Here is a 12,099-nt window from a genome sequence, read left to right as displayed (position 1 = left end):
AGGATATCTTTTGACCTTTGGTATAGCTTGGTTCTATTTCAAACGCACTCGAGCCCTCCAGAGCAGGTTAGAAACTTGGTCTAATAAAATGGTCAAATTCGTTAGACATAAAAGAGCCCAGAGAGGTGAACCCCCAAGTTTTAGATATGAAGCCGAAGGCCATGTCGAAGAATCAGCTCTCGAGGTTGCGTTTGAACAAGACCTACCCCTAAATAATTAGGATCCCTTCAGCATGCAAACATACACATTCCATATACACCCATACATTAATAGGAATACATCAGCTCTGGAAATGTGTTTGAATATGCTTGCTGATCTCACCTTCCTCCACAGCAAAAGTTCTTTTCAGCTCCATGATCCCTGCCGAACCATAAAACTGAAAAGAAAGGGGGGAATGTAGTGGAGTATGGGCCAAATATGAATACCGAAGATAGATTTGGACAGATCGAAATGAAGAAATGAAAAGTTTTGAATTAAAATTTTTCCATTCTGAAGAAGACTTTTCGTCTGCAACATAGCAGCCCCACACACACACACCCACCCAATCTAAAGCATCAAAGGACGTTAGAAGGACACTTTAAAAGTAACACATGGCCCCAACAACCCCCTTTTCTCTTTTAACTAACAGGAACTGTCGAGATAACCTATTTTATAATGCTCTTAAGAGACAGGAACCTCAAACAAAGAAGAGAGCTTTTACGGCCGTCTATGACAATGGCACCTAAATGTCGGCTCCTTATCTCGAGCCCACTAAACAGGGCCAACAAATGTTTTAACCAAAAGTGACCTCGAGTGAACCCCCGTGAATCACCCGCCGAAGCATGGATCAACAGCGACACCAAATGGACACTGGCGAAACTACGCCTCGCTCGGAGTCGCTGGAAAACAATAGCGGAAAATAGTCGAACTCTGAATTATTTGTGTATTGAACAAATGTATTGATGTCACTTTCTGTACCCTCAGATGAATGCCTACCTCCTAACGAAATGTGTATATTGTGGACTGTTTCTATCATGAAGAGAAATCCTACCTCTGAATAGGATTAAACGAATTAATATTCTTTCCCAGCATAGCATCATAAATGGGACGTAAAGATGAAACCTTATGTAACTGTCTGATGTTAATAGTCCAATGTACTCATTGTTATATGTTGATAACGGGTATAAGAATTTTGATACGAGAAATTCACATTCTTTATGTGTGAATCAATGATTCAAACCCCCTTCGACTCTCTCCCCCCAGCGAGAGTCACGTGAGACTGAATTTGTGTCCAATCAGAAAGAAGACTCCTCCCGTTAAGGCGTGACCGCGCCAGCCTTGAAAAAACAGCAGCTCGACTGCTCACATTCAGTTCGAAGTTCCGAAGAGTTGCGAGGACTCTACAGAAGTAACGGACCACGAAAGAAAGCTGGAAAGAGAGGACGCCGACGAGAAACTTTGAACAACAAAAAAAACACTCTCTTCTCCACGACGACGACGAAACAAAGGAAAAACTCAGAGACTTCATTTAAAGCTTACGAGAGACGTCTCGAAATTAGCTAAGAGTATGAAGTTTTACTAATACATCGAGTAATTTGAATATATTTCTTTTCTTTTAATCTTGTTTATGTTTATTACCTATCGAAGTGTGATCTCACGAGTGATCAAAGCGGGTGAAACTTATTTGTGGCCAAAGTAAGGTATCAACCGTTTGAGTAATCGATAACAGATATATTATCGTTATAAGCTGATTCCTGAAGACATCAATCCTGGAAAGCTGAACAACGAGACTAGCTAATACTCTGAAAAAGCCGCTCCACTACGGTGGAAAACCAGCCACGCCTGTGAAAGTCCAAAGGAGGGAAATCTCGATCGACGCAGCTCAGCTCGGAATCGAAAGTCTTCGAATCGACTGGAAAGAGATCCTCCATAAGCGGGCCTGCTTCTCACCACGTGGAACGACGAGAGTACCCCAGGACACGGAGATTAAACAGCAGGACGCGACGGCTCGGTGAAACGGCGAACGAGTAAGCTAGCGTATTTAACACCTTTTCAGGAGCTGATGTCTAAATAAACCTTTTTTATAATTTACCATTTATTAACCTTAGTTAGCAACAATTTAATCACAAGACAGTAGTGCCTAGCTCACCTTTAAGCTCGAATCAGTTCCCCCTGCCGGACACCGTGAGATTACAAGGTTGTGCTATGTTAATTAAATACTTCTCTTTATTAATAAAACTCTCATTATTTGAAATCACAGTGTTTGCAATTTGTTTATTATTTCCCTGAAAGTCCTGACGTACTCATTTAGCATGATTATTATTCATTTTCAAACTAATTATTAATGTTTTAATTGCTTAAGCCAATTATAAATCGTAATTAATCTCATTAACTCAAATATCAGAGATTAGAGGAGTTTGAATAAGGTCAAGGCTATAAAACAAATTATAAAATTATATGTATATATTTGTGGTGTACCTTACTACACTACAGTTTTTACATTTCATGTCAAATCTTGTCTTACTGGAATTCTGTGAAGCCACTTTGTTATCTATTAATCTAGTTATGATACTAAATCCTTTGAAGTACTTACTCTTAAAGTCACTGCATCAAAAAGGCAGCACTCGTTTATGCTCATCACAATCTATCGTCCTCCTGGCCCTTATACAGAATTTCTTTGTGAATTTGCTGATTTTCTCTCAAGTGTAGTTATCGTATCAGAAAAGGCCTTAATTGTTGGTGATTTCAATATTCATTTTGAGAAGGACCATGATCCACTTAAAATTGCATTTGAATCAATTTTGGATGTGCTAGGGTTCACTCAGAATGTTACTGGGCCCACTCATCAATGCAAACACACATTGGACCTAGTGTTAACACGGGGCATTGAGATAAAGAATCTATCCAATCTCTCGCTACATGAGACCATCTCTGATCACCATCTAATCACATATGAAATTGCGTTAAACTTTGATATTTGTCCACAACCACGCTATATTAGAAAGCGCACTATAACATCCTCAACAGTTAGTGATTTTATCAACAACCTTCCAGACCTTACCACCATTTCTTTTCCAACTCACCCAAATGACCTTGAGCTCATTACAAACAACCTACACCACTTATTGTGTACAAACCTAGATAGTGTTGCACCAGTCAAGACCAAACAATTTAGAGAGAAAAGGCTTGCTCCATGGTATAGTGACAGCATGCGTGCATTAAAACTGGCTGCTCGTAACCATGAACGTAAATGGAGACACAAAACTAGAATGTTTCCGAATTGCATGGCAGCACAGCCTCACCGACTACAAACATGCCTTATCTAAAGCCAAATCACAGTACATCTCTTCCCTTATAGAAAACAACAAAGACAACCCTAGATTCCTTTTTAGCACTGTATCAAATCTAATTGGAAACAAAAAGGAAATCAACCCCATTGTCCCTGTCCTCTGATTTCTGTAGCAATGACTTTATGAGGTTTTTTAATGATAAAATTGATTGCATTCGCCTCAAAATCCAAAATCAGTCCAAAGTCACATCGGCTCTCGTAGATGAACCCCCCGCCAGCTCTGAGGTGCACTTAGACTACTTGAATTCTGTTGATGAAATTGACTTGCTTAGTTTAATTAGCTCATCTAAATCAACTTCATGCTTACTGGATCCTGTACCAACACAATTATTTAAACAGATTTTACCTAAAGTCATTAGACCATTGCTCACAATAATAAACTCATCCCTCAACATTGGATATGTACCAAAAACTCTGAAACTAGCGGTAATCAAACCAATTATTAAAAAACCCAATCTTGACCCTCTTGTACTCGCAAACTACAGGCCAATATCAAACCTCCCTTTTATTGCTAAGATTCTAGAAAAAGTCGTGTCACAGCAGTTGTGCTCTTATCTACAAAACAATGACATTCATGACATTTTTCAGTCTGGATTTAGACCAAATCACAGCACAGAAACGGCTCTAACAAGAGTAACTAATGACTTACTCCTTTCACATGATAAGGGCTATATCTCTATTCTGGTGCTGCTTGACCTTAGTGAAGCATTTGATACCATAGATCATGTGATGCTTCTTGATAGGCTGGAAAATCTGGTAGGAATAAAAGGATCTGCCCTCTCTTGGTTCAGATCTTATTTATCCGATCGTTATCAATTTGTTTATCTGAATAATAAATCCTCTAATCATACTTTAGTTAAACATGGTGTTCCACAAGGATCAGTGCTTGGCCCTGTATTGTTCACACTCTACATGCTGCCACCTGGTCGACTAATCCGTAAGCATGGGATTCAATTCCACTGTTATGCTGATGAAACACAACTGTATATATCAGCCAAACCCAATGATGTTGCTTGTCTACGTAAAATAACAGAATGTCTAACTGAAATTAAAGACTGGATGATGCAAAATTTTCTCATGTTAAATTCTGATAAAACTGAGGTCTTGTTACTAGGTACAGATACTCAGATACCTTCACTCAGAAATGCTGCTATTAACCTTGATAATTCAACAGTAACACACAATGCCATCATTAAAAACTTAGGGGTAGCCTTTGATTCGACTCTCACATTTGATACCCACATATCCAATACAGTCAAAACCGCCTTCTTCCACCTACGCAGTATTGCCAAAATTCGGCATATTTTATCATTAAAAGATGCAGAGAAACTAGTGCATGCTTTTATAACTTCACGTCTAGACTACTGCAATGCGATCCTGGCAGGGAGCTCGTGCAAAGCGTTACACAAGCTTCAGTTAGTTCAAAATGCAGCAGCCAGGGTGCTCACTAGAGCTAGAAAATTCGAACATATCACCCCAGTTCTCTCGTCCCTACACTGGCTGCCTGTAAAATATCGCATTGACTATAAAATACTCCTCTTAGCTTATAAATCTCTAAATGGTTTAGGCCCACAGTATCTTACTGAACTTCTCATACCTTATGAGAGCTCATACCTTATGAGAGTCACGTACACTTCGTTCACAGGATGCCCATCTACTCTTTGTTCCTCGCATTAAGAAAAACACAGCAGGAGGAAGAGCCTTTTCTCACAAAGCTCCTCAACTCTGGAATAGCCTTCCGGTTACACTCTCAATTTTTAAATCTAGATTAAAAACCTACCTTTTCAAACAAGCTTTTGGTTAATCACTCACTTTCAGGTTACTCCTTCTATATTGGTGTTCGGGCTGGTTTTTATATTATCACTGTTCTGTATTAACCCTGCCATATCACCATAGCTACAGCATTCTTAGTTAGCTTTGTAGTAACTGCCAACACGCTGTCTGTCGCTGGGTTCTCTTGCCTGACCAGTGGAAGCTTTTTTCGCAGGACAAATTTGCCCGTTCTTTACCATGACCCTAATAACCTCTGTATTTTTATTTGTTCCCTTTGTTTGGCTTTCTTTCTCCTGTCTCTCTCTCATGCTTTGAGATGTCCTGCTGCTCTCCAGGTGTTGCCCTGATCCAGCCCGTGTCCTGTACAAGATCCTGTCCTTGTCTCATCTACACTATCATGCTTGGCCATGCTGTTTTATCTCAGATTAACTCTGCACCTAATTTTAACTCACACAGAATCCCTGATCACCTCCTCCTTCATCAGACTCATACATCACTAATATCATCATCCTCAACATTTTCATTTCTGCTTCTCCATCATCATTAATATACTACATTTATATTACTACAACCCCTTCATCGGTCATCATTTCACTTTTACTTCTGTTCTCTGTTGTTTCTCCGGTGTCGACCCGAGGAGGATGGGTTCCCCGTATGAGTCTTGGTTCCTTCCAAGGTTTCTTCCTCGTGTGCTGAGGGAGTTTTTCCTTGCCACTGTTGCCCCTGGCTTGCTCATAGGAGGCTTGGACCCGGATCTCTGTAAAGCTGCTTTGTGACAACTTTTTGTTGTGAAAAGCGATATATAAATAAAATTTGATTGATTGATTGATTGACTTTGTGACAACATCAGTTGTGAAAAGCGCTATATAAATAAATTTGATTTGATGATGATTTGATTACACAGACTTTGTCCTTCCAGCCCCCTCAGTGCCTGAGTAATATCTGAGCAAGCCAGTGTGTGAATAGAGCCATTAATGTTCCGGAGTATCACAGTGCAATTATGTTGTTCCTCCTGCAGATGCTGCCCTGTGTCTACACCACATGGAAAGATTGTCTGATACAGAAAATCACCAGCTGTGCACTACATGAGTGAAAGGTCAACTCAAGAAATGTCTGAATCTGATTCTCCAGACATTTTCTATAGTTCATATGTGAAGGTACTTTAACACTGATGTTTCTTTGCACTGAGATCACTTTCTCTCTTCAGAGAATACAGAAATAGAATAGAATAGAATAGAATAGAATAGAATAGAATAGAAAGCCTTTATTGTCATTATACACAGCATACACAGTATACATAGTACAACGAGATTGGAAGTTGCTTCTTAAAAAGTGCCCACAGTGCAATATTTAAATAGAAAAGTTAGAACTAACTAATAAAATCTACTGAGTAAAAAAACACTAATGTGCACAGACAATAACTCAACATATAAGTACACAATAGCCAAATAGGACAAACAAAACAGATGAGACACTGTAAATGTCAGTTATTGCAGATTCCCATTTAGCAATGTGATGGCTTTGGGAAAGAAGCTGTCCCTGAGTCTGTTTGTTTTGGCCGGTATGGACCTGTAGCACCTACCAGAAGGCAACAGATTAAGGAGGTGGAAGCCAGGATGGGTGTTATCCTTAAGAATGTTCCTAGCCCTACTAAGACAGCGGGAATTATAGATGGAGTTTATGGAAGGCAGAGAGCAGCCAGTGATTTTTCCTGCAGTATAGGTCACCCTCTGCAGTCTTTTTCTGTCAGCATCTGTGCAGCTGGAGTGCCACACTGACACAGCATAGGTCAGTAGGCTCTCTATGGTGGAGCGGTAGAAGGTCAGCAGACGCGTGTGTAGTTGCTCCTTCCTGAGCACCCTCAGGAAATGAGGCCGCTGCTGGGCCTTCTTAACAAGTGCAGAGGTGTTGACTGTCCAAGAGAGGTCTGCAGAGATGTGAACTCCAAGGAAGTTGAAAGATTCCACTTGCTCCACATGTTCACCGTTCATGTGTAAGGGGGCAGGAGTGGTCCTGTTCCGCCGGAAGTCCAGGATGAGTTATTTAGTCTTAGTGATATCCAGTGCCATGTTGTTAGCTGCACTCCACTCACCAAGTTTCAGGACCTCAAGCAAATGGAGGCTTGAGGACCGAAGAGTATGCACTGGAGAGTATGATTGAAGTAAACTACTTACATAAAAAGGGGCAAGGTCATGCAAGGATTTTAACACCAACACAAGCAATTTGTACTGTATACGGAACTTCACTGGAAGCCAATGAAGACGACTTAGGACTGAAGTAATATGTTCCCATGATCTTGTATGGGTCAGCACCCTAGCAGCAGAGTTCTGCACATACTGCAACCTGCTCAAAGCCCGAGCAGGGAGGCCACACAACAGAGCATTGCAGTAGTCAAGTCTGGAAGTTACAAATGCATGGACTATGGTCTCACCAGCAGTGAGAGAGAGAAAAGGGCGAATCCTAGAGATATTTTTAAGATGGTAGAAGGCTGTCCTACATGTGTTGTTAATATGTAATTCAAATGATAATTTAGAATAAAAAATTACTCAGAGATTTCTTGAGGTAGAGACAACAAAACCAGGGATACAAACAGTAGTGTCACTAAGCCTCCTGACTGTTGCAGGAGAAGCAAATATGATGGCTTCAGATTTTTTATTATTTAGGCCCAGGAAGTTCTCCATCATCCAAGCACTCACATCAGTTAAGCAATTCAACAAGGCACTAGGTGGCAAGCTGTGAGAAGGTTGATGACATCAGATGAATTCTCCAAACCACAGGTTAACGGTTTTAGGAATTATAACATTAATATAGTGTAATAGTATGAATATAGTATAATATACAAAGAGGGTATGATTCTGAAGATGTGTCAGACCTCATTAAACAGTGATTCCTAAAGGTTAGGAACAGGATAAAACACCAGGCTGACTAAGACTTCACACACACACACACACACACTTTTACTGTTCTTCCTTCAGTTTGTTCTTGGTGAGTCGGTGATGATCTGAAACTGAGTTTGTGTTAAACTGACCGTTGATGTCCATTAAGAACATAATCCTCCCAAAAGCTGCTCACTGTTTGTAACGCTTTTCTGCGTTGGTCATTGCTGGCTCCTCCTACCAGTGCATTATAGGAACTGTGGAGATTGTTGAATGCCATTATTATTTAACCATCTGAAAGAAAAACACCACACATCATACACCACACACACACACAATTTAATTCTGGTAGAAGCTCCACAGATGAGGAAGGAGAAGCTGTTCAGATGGTGGTGAAGGAGACTCTACTGTGTCTTAAAGAGCTACTAAACAGTCCTCAGTAGAAGAGGATTGACTCATTGCTAGAGTGTCGTGCTCAGGAGAGCAGGACTGAGGATCCAGAGCTGTGTATGGATCATCAGAAGGACTGGAATGGACAGTCTGTTTGAGGGAGAGACAGAATGAAGCAGAGGAGGAGACATGGAGACGTTTGAGGTGTGTAGGAGTTCTTCATGAATCTGAATGTCTGAGTGAAGTGTGTTTCTGAAGAGACTCTTACTGCGAGTGTGTGGTACACATCATCAGAGGACCTGGACATGGGGTGGAGAGCTGTGTATGTGTCGTCCTTGGTGTTAGGGTCAGACTTCTGGAGAGAGGAGGGTCAGAGAACAGAAGCAGTTCAAGTCCTCACTGACTTAAATTAGAATGAATCTGGGTTATAATGTTTAGTTTGTGATAGATTCACCTGCTGTAGGTTTACTTCATCAGTGGGATTTCCTCTTCTCTTTCTCCTGAAGAGTAGTGAGAGTTATAATAACAAACCCAACATGAATATTCTGACTGATACAAACAGAAAACTCACACAATGGAAAAGTCCAAGTGAATCATGGGTCAAATAATCCATTAATATTCAGTTTCAAAGCATTATTTTCAGAGAATGGATCAGAAAAGATGTAAACACTTACCGTAAACATACAACAGCAACGATGAGAGATAAACCTCCAGCTACCACTGCAATCACTGCACAGAGAACTACCAAACCAGACCCTGTGGGCAGATAAACACTGCACTTTAAAGAGATTAGCTTTAAGGAATGTCCTTTAATGATTTTTTAACTATTTAATACCTTTTACATCGACAGACACTGCAGCTGCTGTCTGAGCTCCGTACTCATTCTGAGCCACACAGTAGTAGGATCCTTTCTGTAGAGCACTGTAACTGTGTCCAGATCCTACAGGTGAGGTTTCACCTTCTTTAAACCAGGTGTAGTTCTGCACAGGTGGATTAGCATCACTGCTGCAGGTCAGAGTCACTGAACTGTCCTCCACTGTTTCACCAGAGGGACGGATGGACACTGAGACACTCTTTGGACCGTCTGGAGGTAGAGAGACACATTACACTATACACTTTCTAATATAACTTGGTTGGTCATCTACATGTGTGATTAGGAGAAAAAAATGTAAATCATAGTTTGTCATATTATTCATTTAAACTTGGTTGTGAAATATTTAATCTTCGTCTTTGGTCGAATTATGACACTTCAGGACCCTGTACTTACATCTGACATTCAGAGTGACCTCAGGAGACTTTAGGTACATTGGACTCCATACAGCACAATGATATCTGTCTTTATTCCACCTGATGACTGACTGTAGGAGGAGCTGGTCAGTTTTGGAGTATGTATATTGTCCATTTTTGTACCAGGTGAACTGGTTAACTTCCCAGGACTGGCAAGAAAAAAAAAATCATTCACAGCTCAAGTGCCCTTGAGCATGGCACCTAATCCCCAAACTGCTCCCCGAGCACCGAGGTGGTTGGCAGCCCCCTGCTCCACTTGTGTGTGTGTGTGTGTGTGTGTGTGTTCACTGCCCCTAGTTTGTGTGTGAAGAATTGCTCACTTGAGTTCACTACCATGGATGAGTTAAATGTAGAGAACTAATTTCCCTAAGGGGATTAAAATAGATGTTTCTCTTCTTAAGCAAAGTATTTTCTGTTGTGGAAGGACAAAGATTACTTCCTCTAGTAATATTTTCACAATGGCAATATTTCATTGAGCACCGTGTTCTCTTTCTTAATTCCATCAATAACAAGTAAATATCTCTGTTAAATCCATTAGAGATCATATGGTTCTTACTCTGTAGCACTGCAGGAGGTGAGACACTGAGTATTTTACAACCCCAAATCTGACAAACAATTGGAGCTCTATGAAAAATACAAATAAAAAAACTTCAGTTTATGAAATTTACTTTGAATTTTATTTAATGGAAGACAATAAAACTCCAAAATATTTTAAGTTTTTCTCTTTGAATTTACTTAATTTCATTTGTTAATATAAATCTGATCCTGTATTTCGGTCCTGCAGCACATTACAGAAAAAGTTGGGACAGGGTCAGTTTAGGGCGAGTAATGAGGTAAAATAATGATATGATTTCAAACAGGTGAAACAGACAACATTACAATAAGTCAACTTTATCATCCTAACTTTTCTGGAATATGTTGCAGACCAGAAATGGATGTAAATTCACAGACCAATTGAAGGTGACCAGACAAAACACCAAGTATCTTGGGTAATTAATGAAATAAAATCAAAGCCAATGTTAAAAATCTAAGTAAATGTAAGAAGGATTTTACACACAACACTACCATTCAGTAACATTAATAAGTGTGTAATGCTGGGAAAGTCTCAGGTAAATCTCCCAGAATCACAGCTACAAATTCTCATCCTGGGGAAGCACATGTAATGTATTAGTGTGTAAATGTTGGTCCCCATTTTTTTTAACCATTAAATCCTTTATTCCTGGTGTGGTGTGAAGTACTGGTGAAGTACAGTGTCTTATTTCTGCTGCTGGATCTTACCTGTGACAGAAAGATCAACTCCACTTTCACCTTGATACTCTCTTCCAGTCTGATCTGTTATAAATCTGAAGTAGTATTTACTCTGGTCCTTTTCTGTCACATCTCTCAGTCTGAGGGTGCAGTTGTGTTGTTTATCTCCAGTGAATTGAGCCCTGCCTCTGTACTCTGGGTCATTTAACAGATCAGGAGGCTCTTCAGCATTTACAGACCACTGTTTGGTCCAGAAAGGTCTTTGGACTGAGTGACTCCATGGATATGTGTAAGTGCAGCCCGTCGTCACTGTAGACCCCTTTAGAGCACAGATAGATTGAGGGCTGTAATCCACACTCCACCCACTCTGAGCAACATCTCCTGCAACACACACAATACAGAAGAATAATTACAGTGAGGGTCTCAGTCGTGCAGATTGCTGCTTTAACTAAGACTCTTCAGCTGAACTCAGTTAAAATCATGAAGTGAGAAGCTCCACAGATTTGTCAGTAATGTGGGGGAGGGGGAGGGCTGCAGAAATGAACACACTGTAGAGAACTGTTAACACTGAACACACAGTAAAACTGACCAGGGTCATATTCCAGAAGTAACCTCACTCTAAAATCTAATCTTTATCTGTAACGTTACCATGAGAACTTCAATTAGGACTGAGTTTAGGACGATAGCTGTTACACAACAACAGTTTCTGAGTTCAGTCTGATCCTGACTCCAGAGAGGAACAGTGTTACAGAAGATAATGTGGATAAATACCTGCTAAATACATTAATGTAGAGATGGTGCTGAAAACTGTGAATAATGTAAACAATTGGAGAATAATCATTTAAAAGTTGAGAGAATTAAATCCAAACACAGTGGAGAAATACAGCCTTTGTTCAGAGAGATCTGGAGGACACTCCCAGTGTATCCTCTGTGTCCTGCACTTACCCACAATTCACTGCACACTGTACAACACAGAGAACAGAAATCACTATCTTAGAGGAAACGGAAGTCTCCAGGTTGGAGTTTGTCTTAAAATATATTATTTAATGCTCTTAAATTTGACCAAGGCTTTGGGAAATGGAAACTGCAGCAGAGACACGCTGTGAAACAACAGGGGGCGCTGTTACAGTATTTCACACTTCCAGTTCAAAATTCAAGAGTCAAGAAGTTTTTTTGTCATTTCAGTACACATTTGTA

At 40.2% G+C, this 12,099-nt stretch overlaps 1 protein-coding gene across 1 annotated transcript in view; it reads right to left on the bottom strand.

Annotated features, from left to right (window-relative positions):
- LOC136677786 (sialoadhesin-like) overlaps positions 1 to 12,099 on the bottom strand; it is a 108,684-nt gene that overhangs the window by 26,112 nt on the left and 70,473 nt on the right. Inside the window, exons 28-29 of the mRNA XM_066655423.1 lie at positions 10,933 to 11,283; positions 9,220 to 9,451 (exon numbers count right to left, since the gene is read on the bottom strand). Coding sequence (XP_066511520.1) covers positions 9,220 to 9,451; positions 10,933 to 11,283 — 583 coding nt within the window. The remainder of the gene's footprint in view (positions 1 to 9,219; positions 9,452 to 10,932; positions 11,284 to 12,099) is intronic.

This window comes from Hoplias malabaricus, chromosome 2 (genome assembly GCF_029633855.1).
Source record: "Hoplias malabaricus isolate fHopMal1 chromosome 2, fHopMal1.hap1, whole genome shotgun sequence".
Taxonomy (NCBI): domain Eukaryota; kingdom Metazoa; phylum Chordata; class Actinopteri; order Characiformes; family Erythrinidae; genus Hoplias; species Hoplias malabaricus.
Note: the sequence above shows the minus strand (reverse complement) of the source record. Positions and strands in the feature narration are given on the sequence as shown.